This window comes from Fringilla coelebs, assembly GCF_963513975.1.
Source record: "Fringilla coelebs genome assembly, chromosome: 3".
NCBI classification, from domain to species: Eukaryota; Metazoa; Chordata; class Aves; order Passeriformes; family Fringillidae; genus Fringilla; species Fringilla coelebs.
The window spans coordinates 81,667,773-81,694,567 of record NC_140030.1 but is presented as its reverse complement, the minus strand read 5'-3'; the positions used below and the strand labels follow the sequence as shown (position 1 = coordinate 81,694,567).

Below are 26,795 nucleotides of genomic sequence, written 5' to 3'. Positions count from 1 at the left end.
AGGGAAGCAGTCAGAAACACTCCATAAGGCAAACAAGTGCTTGAAACAGTTTCCAATATCTTCCTAGTGCTCTGTTGTTCCGATTCGATAATAGGAACATTTTAGTCATTTTCACAAAAAATATGAAAGAAAGCAAAAGGGACATGCTCCAAAACATCATAATGCCATGGAAACTATTGTAAGACCCTTGAATATTTCTCAGGGCCTTTATTTACTGTCTGGATAGCTGTGGGAGCTATGCATGCATGTGGCTAGCTCCTGTTGACTGCCAGTGTTAGGTTTACATGCTTCAGCATTTGATGGTGATGGGCCAAGGTGACTCACAGCAAGGAAGGGTAGCCTACACCACAAAACCTGTACTGAAAATTAGACATCTTGGCTTATCTCAAAACAACTGCTCATGAGACCTGATGCAACAACATAATTTGCTGTTACAAAATCTACACTGGATTTCCAGTTTTCCAATCAGTCCACAGTACCAGTAATCTAATTCTCTGTGTTCTGATAAGTACTCTCCTCTGAGCACTTCACTCATTGCTTGAAAACAGACAAACTGTCCTAAAATATTTCTCCCAGTCAGATGGATGAGTGCTGCCCTTCCAAAAAGCTACCTCAACACTTTGTAACATTTCTTTTGCAGGTCAGGGTTTGTGGCAGGGGAGAAGCAGCTCACTTCATATGGACCCCCACCTTCATTGACCAAATACAGCGTAGTAGCTACAGAACCTCACAGTATCTTTCTCCTCTATACAAAATATCTAGAGATTGAAACGACTGCATTATTAGATAGTAGCTGGAATCACATCTAAAGCACCCAAAGCTCAGAAGGATTTCTTTTGTGCATGGGAATGATGCAAGCTTTACATAAAACCATACACTTGAAATACTTTGAGAGTAAAAATTTTGTTGTCTAGATATTGTAAAAGGAAGTGCAGGAGCTTTATTTTATATCCAACACTAAGACAAAGATTCATACCATAATCAATATGATGCAGCAACAAATTTTTCCTAATGATGGTGTTCAGATAAATCTTGGGCACAATTGTGATACACTGTTTTACTACAGTCCCCAGTTCAAACCACTGCTTATGGTATAATCAACATCTTCCATACAATACACTGAGCAATCCCATGGAAAACAGCATCCTGCAGTGGGTCAAAAAAATTCCACAATCCTCTGCTGTAACTCTTGTGGCTGGAGTACATACAGCCTTCTAAAGCCTGCTGGCTTCTACACACACCGAAGTTTCTCTTCATGTCTCAGAATAGAGCTCACAAATAGAAAATTTATAACTACAGCTTAGTTACTGCATTGTTGTGACATGAATTAAATTATGGCAAGGAGCTGATATGGCACATTGCTTATCACAGCAATTTTTCAAGCCAAAGCATTTAGTTTGCAGTTTTACAGTCTCAAAAGTTATAGGCTTCCTTGTTATTCAAATGAGCTCATTCTTGCTTTAATACACCTCAGAGGATATTAGTTAAGGACTGGAAATGATTTAGGCACTGAAGAGGATGATTCTGTCTTTCTCAAACTATGGTGCTTCCTACAAATTCAGCCAGAACCTCAATTTTGAATTACTACACTGTCAAAAAGCAATTAGAATGAAGTCATAATACCTGATGGCCTTGCCACACAGCTCTAAATCAGTCAATCAATATTTGAAAAATAAAATTTGGCTTGCAAAGAGTGTTTAAAAGCTTAGAGGCAGCTGGCAGGAAAGCCATCTCTCTTAATTTAAATAAGCCTAGAGTGAAAGATACACTTTCGCAACGTGGCATGGGAAATAGCAATGTGAGTCTTTCTAGTAAGTCCCATACTGAGATATACTAAAGAATAACTCATCTTTTTTAATTTTATGCATATAATGGGCATTTCAGCATCTAATTTATGAAGAGGGATATGAAATAGGGCTTCACATTACTTAACAAAGGTCACAAAACAAATAGCAGCAAAAGGGAACAACCCCCACCATGTACTGGATGTGGAACACATTGTTCATGAAATAGGAAAATCTTAAAAATTGTCCTTGTACTTTTGCACACACACATGCACACAATACTGCTTTTCCCACTCAGAGCTGTGTTTGTCCAGTGCAGGTACATGTCCACTTCACCACAAAAAGCAATCACAGTGAAATGGTCCACAGAATATTCTGTTCTTCCAAGAGAGGGAATGGTTTAGTTCACAGATTTAATGATGGGTAGATTACCAGATAAAAATCAGGACCACTGGATTAAACTTCTCCCAGACCTTTTAAAGCTATTATTGACCCATATAAGGTAAAACCATGGTCATACTTGTGGGCTCAATGTGCACAAACCTGCTTAACACAACCAGCCATTATTCCTCTCCTCTGATTGGAATTTTCAGCAAACTAGGACAACAGGCACTGCAATGAAGCTAATCTTTACCAAGCATTTACACCTCCTGTATTTGCAGTATTTATTTCTAGTGATTTCTGGGCATTGTATGGACAGTAAGTGATCTCAGACAAAAATACACTGTAGAAAAGGAAAGATTTATCAGGACAATTTTTTTTGGCTAAGAAAAATGAAACAAAAGACAAATTGCTGAGCATCATTAAGTATACAATGAGGATGGCATTAAGAACCAGAAATTTGGAGTACGCAGAAAGCATATTCAGAATCTGAAAAGAAAGACACATAATGCACTGATATGAAGGAGAATCCTAAGAACCATAGTAGATAACATTTATTCAGAATGGAAAAATAAATGAAAAACATTTATTCCCATGGAGTAGTATTGGGTGATGTCTTCAAGGCAATGTCTTCAACAAGGAATGAGTTAAAAACAACAAAAACTTCAGCTGAAATTACTTAAAGATGGCATATTGCAAAAAAAAAAAAAAAAAAAAATTCAGTGAGATAATAAAATGTGTCCTATTTAAGTAACTCTCAAATTTGCTGATAAACAGTAGACTACTTTTCCACCTTTTTTTTTCCTCCATGTTGGTGTGATTTCAGATTGATTGTTGACTTTACTGTTGCTATTATTTATAAAACTAGCAGTATCAAAATCATAGCTACATGGTTTTTCAGGGTTTTAGACTGCACAGAGTAAAAAGAATATTTAACCCAAAAGCTGAAAGTCTAAGAATAGACAAAACAATAAAATGGAAGGATCAATATATACAGCATGCCCACAAAGGCTGACTTTATGGTCAGCCCATATAATTTTGCAGTCCTAGTTTGAGTTTTCAAAGGTAAATGATAAATTGCTTTACTGTCAGAAAGGATTTTGCTTACATCCAGAGAACCAATAAAAAAAGGTATTTCCAATCACTTTCTTCTATTTTTTCTTTAAAATTCATAGCTCATTAACATATACACTTGGAAAGAAAAAGATCCAAGCTCCTATTTTCACTTGATTTGGAACATGAATCTAGAAGAAAGATACAGTGCACATCCTGGACTCACCTGAGTCTCACCCATCACCTGAAGCACTAAGAGAGTTGTGGGGCTCCCTTACCCCATAGGGTCTGCTCTAACAGCTAGGAAAAATGTCATTCTGGTTCTGATGTAGATATTATTTTGTCCAAAGTGGATGACCTTCAACCAGATAGATTTTTGTATCCAGAAAATCAAAACTTATTCAGTCCAGAAATCTGCAGTTTAAAGTTGCAACACCCTTTTTGGTTTTTTTAATGACTTATGGGATCTGAATTGAAACCTATCATATTTCAATCAAATCACCTAATTAATGGCATTTTAAAAGATCCAACACACTGCAAAATCAAAAAAAGTGACTGATAAACAGATCAAGAAAAAGCATCCAAAATCAAGATTATTCCCTAAGGTACTACTGTTATTAGAAACCACCTTGACAGGCTGGAACACACAAGATTTTATAGGAGCTCCAGCAAAAGAGAATTCAGAGATTCAAGTTCAGAAAATGCAATGACTGGCTTGCATACATGTTTAGGGGAAAAAAAGTCCCTCCAAAATCCTTGCATGAAAAAGTGTTTGGAAAGTGATTTTTCTGACCTAGTATTATATTTGAATTACTGCTGTTTCTCTCTGAATATTTTATGTTTATTTTAGATTGCTAATCCAGAATGAGACCTTTCTTATTTCTGCTTGTCATTCAGCAGAGACCAAATAGTGACTGCTGTAGGAAGGACAACATCTGAAAAAAGAAATCCTACCATTAATTGCTAGCTCTAAGATTCCCAAGGAAGCTGGACATCCAGAAAGGACAGATCCAGAAGCATCCAGGCACTTAAATGTAGCTGCAACAGTCTAAAAAAGTGATGAGAATGCCCTCTCTTCCTTGGGTAAAAAAAGTGTTTCTCCTTACAACATCTGCCAGAAGATTGAAGTTTCCTGTTAGATGGCTGGATCTGAAAGGAATGAGATTCTGCTCCACTGGGATGAGCAGAAAGCCAGACTCCCAGGAGGGTGCCACACTCCCAGCTTCTATGTTTGCTTTAAATATGAACTCGATGGACCAAACCGACACAGGCGGCCCTATTAAGGATCTCCTGAAAAGGCCAAGAGTTTACATACATCCTTCAACTCATGTCTACTTATAAGAACAGCCAGATCCTTTCCATGACCTTGACAACCCAAGTGAGCTCCAGCTGGATGCTGCCAAGTGGTGACCAGAGCACGCTGAGGCAGTCCCAAAGCAACTGCGATAGGCAAGCTGTCCTGGAAAAATGACCACAGTGCATTCACCACTGTCTTTGGAACTGCACTTCAGAGGGAAAAAAAAATACAATGTTGAAAGATGGAAGGAGCCTCAGAAGTCATGTAAGAAATGCTAAGAAGCTGAAGACATGATGCATTTGTTAATGAACAAGAGATCCCAGAAATTAGAAGCGGCTGCCTTGTTTTTTACTGCTATTTTTGGCACTAGAAAAATAAAAGCCCTCTGTCCTTGGCTGTTTGGAAATCCATCCCAAGAGGGTAAGATCCTCTGAAAGAAAGAGAAGAGTGTTAGTCTGACTGCTGGATTTCAGGAATGAATCCAGGGTTTACGTCACTACCAAATGCCTTGCCAGAGGGAAGAAATAGCCAGCCACCTATGGAGAGAAACAGCATTGTGACCCAGCAGGCTCCAATTGCTGCCACTGACTTTTGTGGGCACTGGTTATATTGACATTGGGCTGGAAGAGGAGGTGGATGAACATCACCCACTTGTCTCTGGCTTGATGTCATCCTGTAGTTTGCTTCAAAGGCAATTCTAGTGGCAAAACAGTAAAAAAGATGAGGAATGAAAAAATTTCTACCATTAACTATTGCAAACTCTGTATTTTGATAGGAAATTAATTAAAGCAGGATTCTATTGGAACAAAATCCTGATAATTTTTTAACACACTGTTTGGTACTTAGCAAGTTTTTTAGAATCATGACTAGAGAAACAGATGCTCCTAGTTTTGTCTTTGTTTTGATCAAAGGGTTTTATGTTCAGTTGGCTGCATAGAGACCGGTTTTCAACAATCCTTGCTTCCCAGGCTTCATCTTTAGAATTAATTTGGAGGTCTATCTTTCATATTGTACTTGGGAAACTTAGTGAGAATGTAAATGTCTAAAAATAAATAAATATTAGGAAAACTGGGACACAAACTTATGGAAACTTCACAATTCAGCAATTTTAAAGGCACTTCTTAACGTATAATTTTGTCTTTCCTGTGTCCTAAATATATGATCCCTGAGGGAGGGTGACATTTTTGTACTAACACCAGTGTAGTGATCTTGCATGAAGCTTATACATCCTAATTAGAAACAACAGTCAATAATAATACTCTTCATCTAACAATGCCTCTGTAATTTAAGAACATATTCTTCAAAGGTATTGCTGAGAACAAACATTAAGATCAAAGGTGAAAATGTTGTATAATGTATCTTTGGTCATATTCAAGTCTCTTTCAGGAAATCTGGTGAGGCAAATCAACCACAGACATATACTGCAGCAACTAATTTTATCAATTTACTTACATTTGATGAAGTTCTAAACTACAGTTGTGTTGCTCTCTCTGCTAGAATAATAATGTCAAAACTTCAGGTTCAGGAACTTATTTGGGGGGTGTGGGTTTATAACAGAGCTGGTGGATTTATGTAATAACAGGTAAAGAATTGCAGGTGGTGTTTTTATGTAGAAGTTGATAGCTTGGTTGCTGTTCAGGTGACCTGATTTTGAGAGCCCTTGAATTGGAAACTGGACTTGTGATGTTCTCTACCAAAATTCACTCTGCAATATAAGTAAGTACTTTTTGCAAAGCAAAAGAAATGATTAAAGGAATGACATGCTTACTGGCATTATGTTGTTATTAACTTTGGCAATTCTCAAACACTGGCCAAATATAAAAATGATTCAGAGTCAAGTCCATTGCTTTTGACCTTGTAATAAATAAAAGCTTTCCAAAAACCAAGCTAGACTAAAATATTAAATCCTGGCTCCAAAAGAGAAACCCGACTCATAACAAAACCATTCTATAATCACAAATGTCCCTGAAATCCTTGGATGAAGATGTACAACATGAACAATTCTCTGGCTTGTGACTGTGGAAAAAACTGTTCTTCATTTAAAATGTTTGTCATCGATGTAAACCCATCTTTAATTATAATTAATGGAAGGGGCTTTTATGTGCTGGAATAGTAAAATGTTGCCTCGAGTTCAGCTTGGCACACATTCCTGAATTACAGTGGAGATTGATCTTAAAATGGAGCAAAGAATAATGGGTAAAGCTGTCAAAGACACAATAAACTGAAGACAGTACAGTAGCTATAACTTAAAGTATTGACAGACAGGAAGTATTCTGTGAGTGACTTTTAGGAAGACACGTTTTTTTCCCCCTCTTTTAGTTCCTGATTTGTTTTTTCTAACTTTGGACAAAAGTCTTTTTTAGATTTGTAGTCAGTACCATTTAATTTCTCAGGAACTGAACCACCAAAACATTCACCTCAATCTTCTCTTAACCAGCTTACAGTGGTGTATTTGTACTTGCCAGGCTGCTTGTCCAGCTGCTAAAAGACACTGGCCAGCATTATAGTACGTCCTTAGAATTAAAATGCAGCTCACATTGAGGCTCAGGCACAAAAATTATTTAAGATTCCCAGCTCAGCTATTGCCACTGTTTGCTTCTATGTTTTCTCATCCTTGATAGCAGCTATGCACCTAAGATTATTCCATGGCTGCGCTCACAGCTGGAGAGGAAGATAAAGAACTACTGCTGTATCGCAAAAGATTCACTTTGGAGTCCTTTCACCAGCAGTGACCAGTGAGGAACACTCCCTCTCATTTTGCATGCACTGCTGCTGTGACTGCTCAGCCATGGAACCCTTCCCTTGCTCTGGTGGGTGCCAGTGTGCATCAGTCGATGCTAAACTTCAGTAACTTTGGCTTCAGCACGGGTCCCTGTGGTTGGGCTGCAGCCCCTTTCATGATATTGAAAATGTAGCATTTGCCTGTCTCTAATATCTAATAACTACACTCTCAGATCCTGACAATTGTGCAAGGGAGCTGTGTACATCCAGGCAGTGTTGTAACTGCACTCTGGTTATCCATGCCAGCTAGCACAGAAATGTGACCGTGTCAGTCTTGATTTTGTGCTTATGTATATTCAATGGAGCAGCATAATTTTTCTCATCAAATTTTATCTGTCCAAAGAGAGGGCAATTTACTTCAAGGCATTCCTTTAACCTCTTTTATCCATTCCAATTTTCATGGATTTCTACTGAAGACAGTATGAATGAGCTGCTTGTCTTTGCTCTTCCTATGAGGGAGGCACAAAGGACACAAATAAACCCCAAACCATTCTGCTTTAAGGAATTATTCTCATTTTAAAAAATCCATCGCATAAAGCTAAAATACCTTAGAAAATACAGCACCTTTCTTCATTATCCTTTGGGTACCAGAATACTCAGCAGAAGTATAAATTATCTTCTTGCTGCATTTTTAGAGACTGAACAAACCACAGCTTCACCAAACATTCACAAAAATGATCCCAAATACAGTCTGATCTGTTTTCTAGTCAAAAACCTGTTGAGCTCAAATTGAAATGGTGGCTTCCTACCAATTATGAAAAATAAGGGTTGGATCTTAGAAAACACAAAAGTTGGTCTTGAATAAAACAAATTTCCCAAGGTCACTTGCAGTCTAGTAGCTGACTTGAGAACGGAAAAGATACCATCTTCCTTTTTCACTCAGGCATTTAACACTAAATGAACAAGCCTTTAAAAAATACAGTAGGAAACATAAATTTCATTGATAATTATCTTGCCAAGTGTTTTTATAAATATGAATAAACAAGGATGCATGTAACAAACTATAAATAAACATAAGGTTTATGGGCTCCTCATATAAACTTGTAACATATATTTCCCAGGGGATTCGCTGGATCACTTTTAAAATATCACAAAAGATGTAGAATAAAAGCTACAGTGCAAATCACTTGACTAAAAACTTTACTGTAAATTGATGTGTGCATCTTGAGAGCTTTCACTAATCCCTAGTATGTGTTCAGCAGCTCACAAGCACACTCAGCAAGACTGGAGTAACACAAGCTCCAGAAGTGTTTGTGTAAGTGTCTATAAATGTGACTTCAAAACGGGTTCTAGCTTTTTGGATGAGATGACTGCAACTGAAAAAAATCCCCAGTACACAAGAACTTACTTGAATGGATAGAGCATTTCTGGAATTTGCATTTTTACCTATAAGAAAGATACATGAGATGAATTGCTGTTGACTAAACTATCTTTTTTTCTGCAAAGCAATGTTGCACTATGGGAATTTACTTTTAGCTGACTATATTGGTTCACAATATTGACTCTGCCACTCTTGATGATCCAAAGCTGTTGCCTATTCTATTGACAAAGATTTTGCTTTATAAAAATCTTCTAACATGACTTGGAAATTTGTCACAGTATTAGGGATATTTCAGCAGGGATGTTTTGAATGATTTTATCAATTTTAAGCATCTAAATCTAAATCCAGAATTTCCAAAAATATTATTTCCTGCCGTACCTGCAGTGTTACATGACTCTCAGCTTACTAGCAGTGACTAAGATAAATGGGGAAAAAAACCCAAACAAACTAGTCATGTAGAGGTTTTACAAATTCAGTCGTCACAGAGAAATGAAACACAGTGCTATGAGGACTGCTGCAGATAACATTTAATCACTCTAAACTGAAACTGAGGATAAAGATGTGCTCTTCATAGACATTAACAGACCAAGCTGCCAGGATGCTTCTAGACCTTCACAGACCTCTTAACATGGTAGCAACCAGACAACCACAGAATTTCAGAATGTGGTCACAAAGAGCTTTCCAAACATTTCACAGTATCATTCCCAGGGAAATTTTGTGAAAGGGCAAAACAAAGATCTATAGACTATGAACACAAATGGAAATAATATTTTCAAAAAGAAAAAGACAATGAATTAATTTTAACCTATGTATGAGAGTATTGCTTTCATTAACATATACACATGCAATTTCACTACAGTATTTTTTGATGTTGTATGTCGATTCTTACAATGACATATACACCAATAGAGATATTATTTCCTAAAACATCCCACATGCTGAATGGTCTTTACTCCACTTGCCTACCCTCTGACAAACTGTTAAGTGATCCTTGAAGACTCTATAGCCTGCTTATTTTTCTTAATCATCATTGCATCTCCATTTACCTAAAACTAATGAAAGATTTCATGGCACTTGAGTGACCATCTTTAAAAGAAAGATAAAAAGAGGTCTTCACTTCACTGCCTGAGTAGAATTGCAGTAGCTTTTTTCAGGCACAGAATGCCAACACGGACGGGAGGTAATTTAGCATTATGTCATAAGCCCGAAATTTTCTGTGTTCTCTTTTTTGAACTGCCTCCTGATGAATCAAAGCATATGTTGCAGTTTAAACTTTGGGGGTTTCTTTTTCGTTTTTTTTTTTATTTTTCTGTGCAGCTATTATTTCATGAACCATATTATGCTCCTTGGAATTACATTTTCATCAATACCTTTCTTGGTATTTCTAATCTTACAGGAACACATTTAGCTACGACAGGTGACTCACTCCAAACAGGCATTTGTGAAAATAAGAACAACTGTACATTTAACAAAAGAGGCTAAGTGCATAAAAGCTGCTATAAAGCCAGCCTCATTTTGCCTATTCCATTTAATCTCTCTTCAGCCTTTGAGACAAATATAGTGTGCCAAGGTTGTATAAATATGAAGCAAACCAGAATATAATCAAATGAGGCTAGGCTGAACCCTAGTAAGAGATCATATTGAACAAAAGTTTACCTACTACAACCACTGACCTGCTACTCCAAGAACTTGTGATGGAAGTGAGCATAAAAACTACAAAGTGGCCCAAGGATGTTCACCATTCTCTCTAACAACTGCTGAACAAGTTTGGTAGTTCTTGAAAATTACTGATGCAGGTGTTAGGCAAAATTAATTCAACATTATTTTGAGGATAAGCACAACCTTCCTGTAGTATCAGACAAGTGGCTTCAGTTGAAGTTCCAAGATTACTCTTTTGAATAGAAAAATGCCAACACTTCCTGCTTTTCTTTCATTCAGAGTTGTCTTTCACAGCAAAAAAAACCACAATGAGGGCAGAGGCAATTTTCTCCCCTCTTCTGGCCATTGAATTAGTAGCAAAAGATAAGTATTATGATAAGGAAGGAAAGCTGCTGACAGGCCTTGAAGATTCGTTTCACTGGCAAGGAATTTCTTCTCCCAGCCTACCTTCTCTTGATTCTGGCAGAGTGGACAATCACATTCGAAGCAATACTGGCGCAGCAGCTGCTTCTGGCGTTCCCTGGTAGGCATCAGCGATTCAACGTAGCTGATGGTGAGCTGTATGCAGTACATTAAAAAACAAGAGTTGGTATGTTTTACAAAAAATCCATGTTCTGTGTATGTATAAGCAGAGGCAACATTTTTTTGCATACAACATTTTTCCCAGCGTAAAATGAAATGCTAACAGATTATTTTCTTGAAGAAGTTGACTACTTTTACAGAAGGTGAGAAAAAGAGAAAAATAATCTCCATGGAAGAGCACTTTTTCACATTTCAAGATCAATATTGTTTGAAATTATTAATTTGACCCCAAATTATCACTATTTCAACTTTCAATCCTCATTTGTAAGAAAAAGAAAAGAAAGGAGAGTAAGAAAAGATAGCAAAGAAGCTGTGCATAAAGTATCTGAATCCCTTGTGCACGAAATCTCATTTTCTGTCGAGCTCCAGAGCTTAAGTGTGTTTTTACCACTGCTGCTATACAATATCCAACTATCTCCAAAATTTTTTTCTCAGGGAAGCCCCTATTTTCTTGCAAATATATGTTTGAGCCTGTGGATAATTCCTCTTATGCCATACCCATTTCCAGTATGTCTGTGATGCTTCCCTTGTGACCAAGGAAGCACAAAAGCATTGCAGTCTAAGTTGTTGAAACTACTGACAAGAAGATTTATTAAAATGATAAAAGAAAATTTGTGCCTAAATTTGTGCCATTTTTCAACTTCTTACACTGAACAGAGTGAATTCCAATGAGCTACAGAGAAGTCTGTAGTTTGTTCACTTTGATGCCTGCCAGAAAGAATTTTACAGGACTAACCATTTGTAGAGTTCTTGAAATGCTTAAAGTGCTTCACAGGCACAAACTAATGATAAGGAAAAGGATATAACAAAAAAACAGCTCAGTTAGACCAGTGTACAGTCACCATGTTATTCCGTGATTACACCACCCGCCCAACACACTTTGAAACACTCCAGAGGGGTCAGAGCTGAAAAAAAATCAGGTCACATTATTTCATCCTGAGCCTAGGCACTTCAACTAATTGGGAGAATTTTCACATGGTTTTCAGTTAAATCATGAGAGCCCATTCAAAGAAATTACAGGAAAACCTGACCAATTTCAGTAATGATCACGAAATCCACTGTCAGAACCTGCATTTTTGCAAATTAGTGGGCATTCTAATTGAATGAGCAATTAACAAGCAACTAAAACAATGCCTGCATTTTTTTTCATTTATTATTATAATGTAATTTGATTACATATTGAAGGAGAACTGTGTTAAAAGAAGTCTACTGAGATGGCAAAGTCAAGCATTTAAAATAAATATGGCCTCATAATTGAAGATTAATAGTATAATTAATGAAAGAGACAAATTAAAATTCCACAATTAATCAAAAGTTAGCAAGTGTGAGAACTTTGTTAGGTTTAGAATTCCAGATAATGCTGTTCTGTCCCAGCTTGTGCATGTCTGAGCCAAGACAGGATTAGTTTCACCACTGCTGGCTTACAGCAGAACCGTCTGTACTAATATTTTACATGGGAGCCTTAGGCTTCCCTCTGATCTTTCTGCAGTGAATGGATGGAAATTGTGCTGCTTATTTATTTTCTCCCTTTTCTCTCCTTGTCTCTTCTGCCCCATTATCTCTAACGTCCCTCTTATTCTTTCTCTTCTCTACCCCTCAACATGAGTATCATTTTCCTGTCTTATTCTCAACACCTGATTATCTAAACCTGTTTTCTAGCCATAAATTCTAGATCCTTGCATAGACACTTTTGGTACAATGGGATGAGGCTTTTGGTACAATGAGTCTCAGATCTGTCCTTTAGCCTTGTCCTTCACCTTTCCCCACCGTGTTCACTTGCTTTCCCCAGGTTAACAATCCTTGTTGCCCTACTCTGATTTCTCAAACCTCTTCAGTGACCCCAACAACTTTGTCCTCACTTCTTTCCACAGCTGGTCTTAATCTGCATCCCCCTTGGTGTGGTAAGAAAGATCTGTCTCCCTTCCTTCCCACAAAGTATTTTCCATCCAAGCTGCAGTCCTCACCTCATCCTTCAGACATTCAAAAACCAACTTCCCTCTCCCATCAAAAGCCTCCCAATCTTCATGTCTCCTTGCAACTCACAAGCATTTTCTGTCAAAATCATGTCACACACTGGCTGTTCCCTGTCTCTTGTCCTCTGCACAAACATCTCTGGTTTTGACTCATGTCCTACTGGGCTTTAGGTTCAGGTGGCATCCAACAGTAAAAAGGATCTAACCAAGTTCAGACACAGTGCAAGACAGTAGGAATCTTCTGGGGAAAAAAATGATGTGAGATTAGTCTACTCTTTGCCAAAATATTTAAGACAATGGTTTAAACCCTGTCATTACTATTGAAACCATCATTAGGCAGGGTTTAGTTACAATACTGCAAAATAAACACAGAGCCAACACCAAATATACCTCACCTATCCAGCCTACAGGCTTCATCCCTTTCTCTCTTCATATTTTTGGTTTCCACCCCCTCCCCCCTTTTTCATTTATGTTGCAGAAACCTTGAGGGTAGGAAGAAGTTTAAAAACCTTCTTGCCAAACAGTTGTGGATATGAACAGTCACGTACCAACATGCTCTGGATTAAAACATATGACTGGGCAGAAAGAGGAGAAGAGGCTTCATCACATTTATCTCTCCTTTTAGCATTTTAACAACTTAGGGTCTCTCTTGCCCAAGTTCAAATTCCCAGCTCTGCCAGCAGAAATCCATAAGGGAAAAAATGTTTGTTGTAGAGTTATAAAACATAACTAGAATATTTAGAAACATGATCAACCTAACAGTGACTGAGCCTATACTAAAAATTTAATTGTTTAAAAACAAAATTTCTGTATTCAAGTCTCTCTTCTGTCCTTGCTTTAATTTTGGATCACTTCATTAGATGCAAGGCTCATTTAACTTGTACATATTTAGGAAATATGCCCATTTATCAAAGGTTGTCTTAATGGTATTTGCATGTGGGATGTATGCTACTAATTAAAACATTACTTCAACTGACCAAAGCTTGTCTCTTTATTGCATCGTTTATAAAGAATGCAATAAATCTTTTCCCCCCAAACTGGAGAATATATATTAAAAACATTTATGGAGGCAAGGAATTATTTAACAGCCATGTGACTTATTGACTTTTAAGACTCTCTCCTTAGAAATACTGCACTGTCTGAGCCCTGCTTCTTGCTCTGACACAGAAATTCTTTAAACATGGATATGGTGGTTAGTTTCTCATGTTCCTCATCTGCCAACTGAGGTAGACACAATTTTCCAGTACTACCACAATGCAGTGGACTTCATTTGTGTGGGGTTATGTTGCTGTTGTTGTTGGGTTTTTGCTTTTGTTTTTTTGTTGGTTTTGTTTTTTGGGTTTTTTTTTTAACAGAATATAAGCCACAAAATTTCTAGACAGAAAATTCTGTAAAAATTTAAAATCAAGTATTTCAATGCTAGTGGAAAGGGAAAAAAAAGGGAATCTGCTTGGTTTTGCAATCATGGGTCTCAGAATCTTAGGGAGGGTTGTGTACAGAAATCTGGTCCTGAGACAGAGTTACAGAAGTGCTTAACAGACTGCACTCTTTCTGTTTTGGCATATAAGATCAAAAGGCTTCTGCAGTGGTACAAAACCAGCACAACTTCTAATTCAAGGAAGATTTTTTTCTAAAAAATTTCCTTAAATGGGACAAAATGTAATGTGTCAAGCATACACATATACAAAACTTCTCACAGAACTACAGTAACAAAACCACTATATAAGTTGGTTGAAATCTATCATGAAAATAGATTTATTTGCTCATCATCTGAAATCATATTTGTTTTCAGTATTTAAAAAAATGTTGCTCTGTAAGTTACAGTCAGTTATGCGATATTCTGAAGAAAGATACAAATTTGCTCTAACTGAACTCTGAGGCTGGTGAGAAGCAAAGCCCCCGTTTTGGGAGGTCACAGCCCATTTTGGAGCAGAACTGCACCACAGCTAATCCATTCTGTCTCCCAGCAAGACTAATTGATCTGAAGCCATACAGCTTCCGATTGGAGAGGAGGTGAAATCATCTCATGCCTTCCTGCAAAACACCAGGTAGACTCAGCAACTAACAAAAAGTCAATTGAAATTATAGCACACATCTTGATGCTGTTTGAAGCGGTTACTTAAGGGTAGGGAAATGATGAAGACCTCTTAAGAGTAGGCTGCTTGTCTTTTTGACAAAACTAGCTGATCGGTTACTTTCCCAGTAAAGGAGCCCAAATCTTAGTGCTTAATTTCTCTTACTTATTTATAGAGGATCTCATGCTGTCTGCATCTAGTGTAAGTTTGAACAGGATAAGAGAAAATTTCTAGTGATTATAATTTTCTTGTTGCTTCATGACTTGAAATAATGTTCATCTCACCATCTCAGAACACTCAATTTATTCAGAAAACCCAATCAGTTTCCTCCCTGAGCTATCTTCATTAGCTCAGATCATGATATCAGTTAAAACTCAGCTCACAACAGATGATACAGTTTCACGTACATATGTTTGTAAATTCAATACTGGCTATTAATAAAACTGAGCTCACGCTGCTGCAGGCAAGCAGAAAGGCAGTGTGGAAAGTTGCATCAAAATCATCATGCAGAACACAAAATGAAAAGAGGTAGAAGTTGTGTATAAGGAAAAGTAAGTAGGTACTGACAATAGCACATACCCTCACAAAAATTTTATTTCCCTTCTTCTTCCCATTACAGATCTAAACCTAATACAGACTTTGTAGCTTTACTTTGTCTCTTAAGCCTTAAGCCCATTTTCTTCCTGTTAAGACATTAAAATCTACTGTATTTCTAAATAAGCAACCCACCTTAGTGAAGTAGGAAGCCAAGAGGAAAGTTATGCTTTATGGATAAAATAGAAGGAAGGTGTCTATAAGAATACTTAGATAAGAATGCTGGACTGAAAAATGTCTATAATTAATAGCTCCACAAGCACACATTGCATCCTGAAAGATTTCTCTGGGTTAAAAGGTAAGCATGCAAAAACATTTCTGTTGGTTCTTAACAATGTTTTGCTGAAAAACATATTCTAACACTTACTTATTTGATGAACTAAAAAAATTTTCTACAATTTACTTACTTTCATTCCCTACTATCTTTGAGAAAGAATACATTAAAAAAGAAGTAACTTCATAGGGAGGTAAATAAATTCTGTGTCTAAATCAAAATAAGTGCGGTCTTCATATTTACAGAGTTTTAAGAACAGGTGTGAATCATATTTACATTAGGTTATGATTTTGAAATGACCAACAGCTAGGACTGTGTAGGTCATTGATGCATCTGAAATTACATATATGCACACTTTCCTTTTCAGGTCTTACTGAATTAAGCAAATTCATACTGCATTGCTACAAAACACTTTTTTTTTTTATTTCTAGCCACAAAAGCTTATTTTCAAATTCATACAAGTGCTATTGTAAAAAAAAAGTAGATAATAAGTTAGATCAAATCACAAATCACTTGAAAAGGATATTTTGAAGTCTTTCCTAGTGAAATGGACAAGCAAACAAACCTTGTTTTGTTGCTTTCACTGTCAATGAAAGGCTTACTACAACCGCATGGCTGCCGCCTGACAAATGTTATTGTTGCAATGACTTAAGGAACGCTGCATTCCACTCAGAAATACTGTAAGTGTTCCCATCAGGGTAAAGACACTCAAATACAAACAAAATGAAGTGCCTAGAGGAGGAAAGGAGGAACAGGAATTTATCAAGACTGCTAGTGATTTATGAGAAGTAATGATTACGGGGCCCAGGCAGTGTGAAGAGATGATTCTATTTATCATTTTCCTCCTGATAGCTATGTGCTAGAAAGTGGCATCAATATATCATCAAAATATTAAGCTGGTGGCCCAGCAGTCTGGAATTTATTTAGGGAGATGTCATTGTTGCAGGTGTCTGTGATGGAAGGGAGGACAAGTTAATTACCTCTTCACCAATCTGGATCTCTCGGACAGAGTGAAGTAAAAGCTGGTATCCTTCAAAAACGATCACGCAGTTTGGGTCACAGCTGTGGTTCAGTAAAGACATGCTGTGAGGGGTGAAAGAAAGAAAAAAAACTTAACAGAGGAGTCTCCACTGCCATTTCCCCTTAATCATTTGAAAGTAGCTAACATGATTACATCTGAAGTATCAAGCAATTAAGTCATGAAACAAATAAATTCCCAGTTAAATCAGCTGCTCCTGGTTAGGGGATGAAAATGAATGCTTAAAAGATTTATATTCCTTGGTAATAGGAGCCATCTCTTCAAATGTTTCTGCCTTTTGTGTATTCAGGGCAGGAGGAAGGCAATGGCCTCCCCCTGCCTCTCTGGGAGCCCTGATTCAGAGGACTGGACAAGCGGGGAACAAGGTAACCCTGTTACCTTGACACTTACCTTGTTACCTTGACAGTACTTCCCTTGGCTAGAGGACTGAGTTCTATTTCTGCTGCTTCTGCTCAGTTTCAGGGCACTAACCTTATCGATTACCTGACTGTCCTTGCAAGCACAGCTCAAAGGGGCCAAAACCAACATGTATTTCCTATCAGGAGAAAATGGAGAATACTATGTCCCAAAGCCAAAGGCGTTGGTGTATAGAGCTGAAAGAAGAAACGTGGCCATTGTCTCTGTTTTAATGCATATTTTGGCCCAGCCTCTGTTCCTGTGGCATGTGGCAGCTGGGGCAGCGCAGCTCATTAGGGAGCTGCTGGCACCCTCAAGAGACACAAGCACTGCACAAGCACACCCTTCCCTCTCTCTGAAGGAGGCTGCTAACAACATCTGCCATGCACTTCTGAATCACGAGTTTCCTTAGCTGGGAAACAACCGACTTTGCCAGGCAAATATTTCTGCCGTAGCAGAAACGGGGTTGATGGTGTTTTCCCTATGGGAATGACCCATTGAAAGAAAAATTCTGGCATTATCAGGCTGGAAGAAGATTTTTTGGCTTATCCAGCTCCTAGCTGCATTTATAGTCTGTCTTTGTCCTTGTCCGATTCAGCTACTCAAAATCCCAACTGATGGTGGTAAAATAGGGGATGTTGCCAAGGGTCAGAGCCCTGCACCAAACCATGTTTATTTAGTTGGGGTTTTTTTGACTCTTACAGGAGCTATCAACAGGGGTCTGAATCTTTTGGTATCCCTTCTGGCCTAATAAAGTATCTGTGGTTAATCTCCTCAAGACCCCACTGAGAGAGTATCCATTACACTTATTATGAGATCACTGGGCACACTCTCAAAGCTGCTTACAACGTGATGCACAGCGGGACCATAGGATTTTACCTATTTCAAAATATTTTGTGATGCCGAAGCTATCAAGCCATACAACAATATGCAACCTCCTAATAAGGCTTAATAAAGAACTTTTAATTAAATCTTGTCTCATGGAGACGCTAGTGGGTTTGATGACAATTTCCTCTGGAAGCATATGAATTCATCGGGGCGACATTTGGCCAGGACTTGTAAACCACAGATTTAAAGTTCTCAATTTTTCCAGCTGCTTTGCTATAACAAAATCTCCAACTGCTCTGAAGTGACCCGGGAAAGAGTCTCTGGCATCCCTTGGCAGTGCATCATCATTGAACATAGACAGATATTTTCTTCACAGTTAAGGGCTTTTTTCAACCAAAAGCAAGCATTTTGAGCATAATAATGCTCAAAAATAATATTTAATTTTTCTCAATTATTGTTTTCATTCCATTATGAAATCAAATGACTGTTTTGCACTCTTCATGACACTAATTCCCATGTCCTCCTAACTACCTTTTCTTCATCTTTACTACAAGGCAGACCTCAAGATATTAAGTGTCCTTAGTTAAATCTTACATATGACATTAGAAGGAAAAGAAACAGCAGTGACAGGCCAACTGAGGTACTGACAAACATAATTCAACCATGCATTAACAAAAAAATTAGATGGTAAAAACACACTTTTAAACTACATACTAATTTTCCATATTTATGATTGCAGGTTACTAATTCTATGAAGATAAAACTTTCATTGGTACATACTTCTTTCCTAATACAAATAAGAAACAATAATAAGAAATTGAAATAGTAACATCTATCTCTTAAGTGACTTATCTTTTCACCTTACTGGTTTCTTTGTTGTGGTAATTTACTTATAAATATATCAATCTTTTTCTTTGAACTACTAATTCTGAAGGCTCTCAGCTGCAAAATATCTGTATTCTAAAGCATCATTGAACAGCATTCCCTTACTAGTCCCAGCTGCACATTCTTGATGTCAGCATTTATTCTTACTTAGAAAAGACCACCACCTCCATAAAAATAAAATATAAAGATGTATACCATTTAAACTGTTTTAATGCTGTAATAAGGACTATTAGGAATGCTTTCAACTAGATTGTATTTTTTTACTCTTCTTTAATTTATTTCCATTTCCCAGTTTCTCATTTAGACACGTTACCTGCTGCTTTGATGGTCCTTACAGCTACCTTGGAAAAAAGGAGAAAAAAACTGACATAGATTTTGCCTGTGAATGAAACAGTGTCCACAGTACCTGGGATAGAGGCCAACACCAACATCCTGCATCTCTCCATTACTGATGGTGAAACAGTTACAGGTCACCTGTAAAAACAAGGGAAAAAAAATCCAGGATTACCAGAATCCTTTGGAAACCCCATACTCAAAAAAAAAAGCCCTTCCAAAATAAAATGAAGGGGCAAATGGTAATTAGATGGGAAACATTCAAGCCCAACACTAGTGGTCTTTCATTTTGGAGCAATCACATCTGGGACACACTCTCCCGTAAAACTGCTGTCAATTAAAGGCAGAAATATTAGTATCCTGAAAAAATGTGGGGTTAAACACATGCAGGGGCCCTCCTTTCCTGAAGTAGGAGGAAAAAAAGAAGAAAAAAGCCACCCTATGCAGAGCCTGAGAAGCTCAGCTCAGGAACAACCTGGCAGAGGATAGTGATTGCTGGGGAAAAGAGTGGCTGTTTTCCATGCAGGGACTCTGCTGATACCAGGCTCTCACAGCACCTTTCAATGAGTAGCAGTGGAACCCAAAGAATATATATGGGACTGTTTGGAAGTAAATAGCAGCCTCAGCTGTGGCAACCTGATATGGGCACAAATAAATGCAAAATCTTTCACATCATGTGTATTTTGGTTTGCATGTAGGAGATCTGACGACAAAGCAGGTTCAAATTGCCATCCAAGGGAAATACAACCTTTTCTTTAATTTCAAATATTCAGATTGTAAATGTATTCTTCCTTCATGTAATCATACAATATTAAAGTGGTTTTAGAAAATAAGGGGGAAAAATGGAAGATTCCTGTAAGCAGATTTAGTCTTACCCCCAAACTATCAGACTGAGCCTTTTTGGTGCTCAAGATATATCAACACTTAGCAAATGATTAACAAGTACAACTTTCATGTGCTTGAATGAAAAAAAAAAAAAGGAATTAAATTGTGAATGTATTTTTTAAGTATTGATTTTTGGGGAAGAGATGGTTTTGGTGGTTTTTTACATTCATTTTTTAGATATGTTGATCAGTTATCATTGATGTATTGATATCTTCTTTAGAAAAATACTGCATGATACTGCATATACAAGAAAAGACCCAGGTCTCTTCTGCATAGCATTGGATTAATAATGTCATTAATTCTCATTAGAACAGAAAATGAGTTAAGAGTAGGGTTTGGCAGACATGGAAATGAGATTTGAAATTTGCAGTTTTATTCACAGAGTAATTGTCCAGAACAGTAAATGCACACTTATGTTTTAAAGAGGTATGCTGAACAATTTAATAGTATAAATTATCCTATAAATTGACAAATTATTATTTATGAGACCATTAACCATAAGGTGAAAATGAAATCCTCTTTCAAAATTTCTCATAAATTATGACAGCAAAATTAATTTAAATAAATGTACATGCAGTAGGGCATGTGTTTTTTGTAAACTGTTAAACAATACTTTGATTAGTCTATTATTTATGTAACTCTTTCAAATATTCCCTATCAATTACCAAAATCATACATCTTAGTTATTTCTTTCCTGTTGACATTGGGTATAAAGTATCAGACAACTTCTGAGCAAAGATTAGTCCATTTCAGGTGGCAATTATCCTAGTTCTAAAAATATTGACTTGATTTTGGTATTTATTGAAAAAAAATGCCTTCCAGGTTAAATAGAAAGAAAGCCAGCTTTTGTGAGCCTTAGCTCTCTCTAACAGATCATAAAGTAGCAGAGGTCAAGCGTCTCCTGGAAACAAATGAACTCCTCTTTCTTGCAAATCTCTTATTATTACCATAACAAATTTATATTAATAATATTGAATTTTGATCACCATAGAGTTATAGAGACTGTTTCATCATTTTCTACTAAAGTTATATATTATATTACGTGAAAAGTTTTACACACAGAAGTCACAGTAGTTTTACTTCTTCCTTTTTGAAACATGCATCTGTTTTTTATACCAGGATACCTTCAAAGAAAAATTTGAGATGAATGAATATGCTAGGATTCTGACATGAAGGGCTGTTTTTAATAGTAGTTCGCTGTGCAGCACTTTTTAACCTCTCAGATATTTTCACAATATACAAGTGCATCTCAATATCCACTGAGGCAGTGAAATGCCATCTAGTTTCTAATTATTTACAGTTTCAAATACAATACTGGGAATCCAAAGTATACAGGGCCAAATCTGAAAAGGCATTTAATACACAAACACAGGCAGAAGCCTAAGTGCTCCCGTGAGTTCTGAGCTGTATGATTCAGTGCACAATCCTGCCACAGGCATAGGATCTGTCAGGTGCTCTGAGGTTTGCTCAACCTCTGAGAAGACAATCTTTCCCCCTTTTAAGCTCAGGAATGGAAAACAACAACAGCAATACACAAATAATGTGCACTGCAGATAGCAACCCTGGTCGTGGCTGCTTTCTGTGCTCAGCAAGAGAAGAACTGAGATTAGGGTGGAGAGGGAAGGAAGTTCTCACCATTTACAGCGTGAGAAATTCTGATGTAACGACAATCCTCCATAGACAGATAGAAGCCTACAATGATATATGAAATATTCATAGGCTGTTACTATATGGTTGGCTTTCTGTTCTCTTTTAGATTTGTTACAAAGTTTCTAAAAAAATCTACTGAATCACTTCTGCATTTCTATTTATATAAACTTTTGGTATGTTTTAAGTCTGACTTCAAGATCTGTTCTATCAAGGGGAGTTACAAGATTTCAAAACAAGAATTAGTGTTGTAGATCACAACTTCCAAGGAACAAAATGAAGATGGCTTTTTTTTTTTTTTAGAGAACACCCAAAGAAAAGTCAGTTTTTCGAGCTTCCCAAAATTCACAGATGTAGCTCAAATAACGGCCAAATCTGGAGTATCCAAATTTCTGCAAGACAGCATGAGTAAGCTGCTTGTTCCTGAGGCAATTGTTTACAGAGCAAAGCCTACTGGGACTGGAAGTTAACTAGCTCTGTTTCTAGGGGAAAAAAACCCAACACATAAACCCAAGGCAAAACAAACATTTTCTCATGCATCACAGCATTTCTTTCAAGTTTCATAGTTATTTTGTGCTATCTTTTTTTTCTGTCTTAACTGATCCACCTTATTCCTTATACTACAATCAGGTTCTACGTGATCACAGATTTTAAAATAAGAAAAATAATCAATTCTCAGCAACTGAGTGCTTCAATAGCAGCGTTCTTCCATATGCTCCTTGTTGTCTTAACTCCTGCAGAATCATTTATCTCAGTAATTTAATTTGTGTTTGTGCCTTCTGAATCCTTTAAAAATTCCTCTCTATCCAGCTACAAAGAACTAAGACAGCATATCCACATACAGAAATAGAACCAAGTACTCACAAAGTTTGTTATACCCACAAATAAAGAAAATTGCCGCGTATTTCAGAACTTCAAAGTGCAAAGAAAAATTCCTTGCTATTTCTAAAATTTCTGAAAAAATTTTACATCTCCCAGCAGGAGAACAAAGGGAAAATTCTGAGGGGGGAGTCACAAACTTTACAAGTCTCCAAAATGCAAAACTTCAAAATATTCTAGAGCGATCAAGGTTTATCATCATAGCTTGTCTGGCCAAAGAGCTCTAGTCTATAAACTTAACAGTTTATAGTGAAAAACTTAACGCTTTATACAAGTGATTCCACTTCTGAGTGTTTGAGTTGCCTCCATGGCAATAAATCCTGCAAGTTTATTTAAAAGGAGGTGCTATTTGAAGCAACCAACAATATAATATAAACTAACTGAATTAAATAAAAATATTTGTTCTTTTGAGGCTGCACATATTTTAGAGAAGTACCCTGTACCCAGAAAGGTAACACAAGTAAAGACATCATCTCTCCTAGACTGGAAAACATACAATGAGTAAACCAACTTTACTGACTGGCCAATACTCTCAGGTATACCTTATCACCAAACAAAAATTATTGCAACTTGTTATATTTGACTTTCTGAGTGATTACTGAAAACTCTGTAAATTTACCCTGTAAAGAGGCCACTGTTCTCAAGATGTCTAAAGCTACTGTCTGAGCAAACTCTGTCAGTGCCAGACTCACAGTCTAGAGGACAGTCATGATTTATTTTGGTGTTTGCATTTGACAGAGTACAGAGGCTTCAGTTTTGCAACATAACGAGTTGAATTTGCTCTCAGTTCAGACCTCATTCCTACAGCTTTATACTGAGGATTTGCCTTTGGGTTAAATAAAGCAGAGATAGACTTGACAGCAGGACATTCCAGATTTGGAATTTCAGACACTCAGACAATGAAACACATCAATAAGGGTGTAAGGGAAAGAAAACAAATCATTATTGGCTAACACTCGCTGCACTGATCAAATTACAAACACCAGGGCTAATAATCAATCATTTTGTCTCCACGTGTTCCTCTTACTGCAACACAGCAAGGCAGCTTTTATAACACATGTAAGAAACCCTGCCAAGGACTTCCAAAGGGTATATTGCACTGATAGGGTCAATACAATTTTCAGCTCTGATATACAATGACTCCAGCCATCTCTGCAAATGGTGTGTCACAGCTGGTGTATTCTAATCCACCACCAGGAAGAAAGCCATAACAAACCCTTTTCCCCTAATTTATTAGCCCAATGTAATGTAAATTTAAAATAGATATTAAAAAAAAAAGCCTCTTTCATGGATTGTAAAGTCCCTCATTCCCACCGAAGCTGCCTGGGTATCACTGGTCATGGCCACCTATTTAATAAAAATACTGCACTGAGTTCTCCTGTTAATAGACTTCTCAAGAGACTCGAGCACTTTTCCAGGAGGAAGGGGTGAGCAGTAAATGCTATGTGAGGGGCACATTACCTCGAATGACCAAGCATACCCCAGAGACCTTCTAGAACCACCACATCCCAGTACAGTTCTGCACTGATAGCTCTTTCCCACTGGAAGATGAACAGATAACAGGCACAGATGGCTGATAGATCTCAAATCTGCTAATGACTTCATTTGGCACACAGAGCACTAGAGCAACAGTGCTGAACTGTAATGCCACAGCAGTGACAGGCCTGTCAAGCCCCTGCTTTAAGTGTACAACACCCAACTGCTTGTGCCTACAGTCCAGGACATCCAGGCTTTCTACTCAGACAGAGCTTCTCGCTCTGAAAGGGCAGCTCTGTCCGTGGTGGGAAGGCATCTGCTACCTGAGCCCTGTAATGAGGCACATTTGAAAACTAGACCTTTGTGCCTCATACATACATGCTTACAGGTTTTTGCCATATCAGGTACTTAAAATCCAATCCTACATTGCATTCAACTCCAGACACACTCACTGGCTTCCATGAGAGCCACAGAAACAAAATGAGATCAAAGAGATATCCGGAAGAAGAAAGTAGGTGAAGAGGAAAAAAGAAGCTTCTTCAGTGTTGTGACTGAATCACAGAAGAAGCTGATCACAAGGATCATTGACTCCAACTCCTGCCCAAGAATCACACCATGGGCCCAAGAGTATTGTCCAAACGCTTCCAGACAGAAATCAAAACATATTAGCAGAACTTAGGGAAAGTTTTCTTATTTAGATTTTCAGACTGAGTAAAAGGCACAAGTAGTTAATATGTTTATGACATTTGCTCAGAAGCCAAAGTATGCTGCAAAACCATGAAATCTGAAAAATTTGTTTCATACCTTGACTGAATTCACAAGTGTTTAATTTTACTTCAAAGACTTCCTATTAATCTCTTGTGCCAAAGCATCAACATTTTGGCTGAGTTAAAGACTACCATTACTTCAGAGCTAGTTACACCAAAGATACACATTTCCAATTCCTTTCTTAGTTCTTCATCTTAAGCCTTTGGACATCTTTCTTCACATCAACTAACAATATTTCAGGCCTTTTTTGCTATCCTAGCACATGAAGTTTCCTGATGAGTGTGCAGATGACAGGTATCCCTTGCAGATAGGCTGTCACCATCTACAAGACAGGAGACCAGAAATTTGCCCTGACATTAATAGATAATTTAGTGCAAGTGTGCTTCAGGCATCCCTTTATAGTACTCAGCTAAGTGGTGCAATTTTGATTGAAATGGAATGAAAATAGGTCATGGTAAATTACCTCCTCTCTCCTTAATCCCACACATACTTCTCCAATCTTTCAAATAAAAATATTTAGTTATGCAGCTAAATATATTTGATTACTAAGAATTTCAAAGCCATCATTACTAGGACAAATGTTATGTTTGCTATGAGCACCTTTTTCTTTTTAAATGCATGTGGAACATTGTAGTTAAAAACCTGGACTTGAAAAGGTAAAGCTTGAAACATGCCAAATTATTGCACTCTTAGTGTAAAACAAATATCTTGAATTTTTGCAGGACTCCCATTAAAACTTTGAGCAACCTGTCTTAGCCTTTTCACAAATTTTCCTCTGACAACAGTCAGCAAGTCTCACGGTCCCCTCGGTGAAATTTTAGCTTTTACCCAGCTCTGTAAATGTTATTATTATTCCTGCTTTTTGGAACAGAACTGAAATGCATCTATTTCAGGAGCAGGACAGGAGAGTGGCAGAACAGCAGCAGAACAGCAAAGCCACTAATGGATCACAATTACAGTATGCTTGCAGCATTTGGCATTATTAATTGGAGTGGAGTAGGAGCATGACATCCTTCTCTTCATCCTCATTTTCCTACAGGTAGCTCCACTCCTGTGAAATGGGGCAGAGTTACTAACTTGATTTCAACAACCACTGCATGCCCACTTAATTCAAACACACTGCTTGTTTATGAACGGGATCAAACTTCATGGGCATCCAGGAGTCTTTAACTGACACTGGGTTTGTCTGGCCTATTTTGTTACAGACAGATGTTTAAATTCTTTGTAATGCTATATTAAAAAAAAAAAAGTTAGACTTACTATGAATTATTAGGGTGAGATTCAGCTACAGATGCTTGTGTGAAAATTACATAGGCAAAATCCAAACCTTAATGAATTATTCTTCCATAACTTCAGCTAATAATGTGGGTGGAACAAAGTACTATGTGCCACCTCTTTCCATTACCCAGGTGATCTCCTCACACCAAACTGCTAGGCAGTTCAAGATAGGTCAGAGAAATTCTAACCTAAATATTTCAGTGTTTGATGATATAAAGGCAATAGACTTGTTATTCCTTTTAGAAGTGCTTGCTGAGCTGGACCTTCAAGTATATTTAACTTTTGAAGTTCATCAATCATGAGTCTTTGGGTTTGGTCTATTTGGCTCAGTAGAATTTTTGCCTCTCCTCTTCCTCACTCTTGAACTATAGTGCAACAATATCTTTTATACTGAGGGGAGGGGACAGGGAATGAGGGGGACTATAAAAATCTGGAGAAAACTTTTTTCATGCCATTGCTTTAAAACTGTTTCCACTAGGAAATTTCTGAAAGCACAAAAGCTGAAAATGTTTGAAAGAAATTTCAAAAAGGGTAGAATAAAAGGAAACATCTCTTCCAAAACGTAATGGCCTGAAATGAGTACTTTTAAATCTTAACAACTTAAACA

At 37.3% G+C, this 26,795-nt stretch overlaps 1 protein-coding gene across 1 annotated transcript in view; it reads right to left on the bottom strand.

The window, feature by feature from the left end:
• The window catches only part of SMYD3 (SET and MYND domain containing 3), a gene marked incomplete at its 5' end in the record, with an annotated part of 379,357 nt that overhangs the window by 57,894 nt on the left and 294,668 nt on the right, over positions 1–26,795 (bottom strand). The window contains 3 exons of the mRNA XM_084203616.1: positions 10,724–10,834; positions 16,755–16,857; positions 19,329–19,396. Coding sequence (XP_084059742.1) covers positions 10,724–10,834; positions 16,755–16,857; positions 19,329–19,396 — 282 coding nt within the window. The remainder of the gene's footprint in view (positions 1–10,723; positions 10,835–16,754; positions 16,858–19,328; positions 19,397–26,795) is intronic.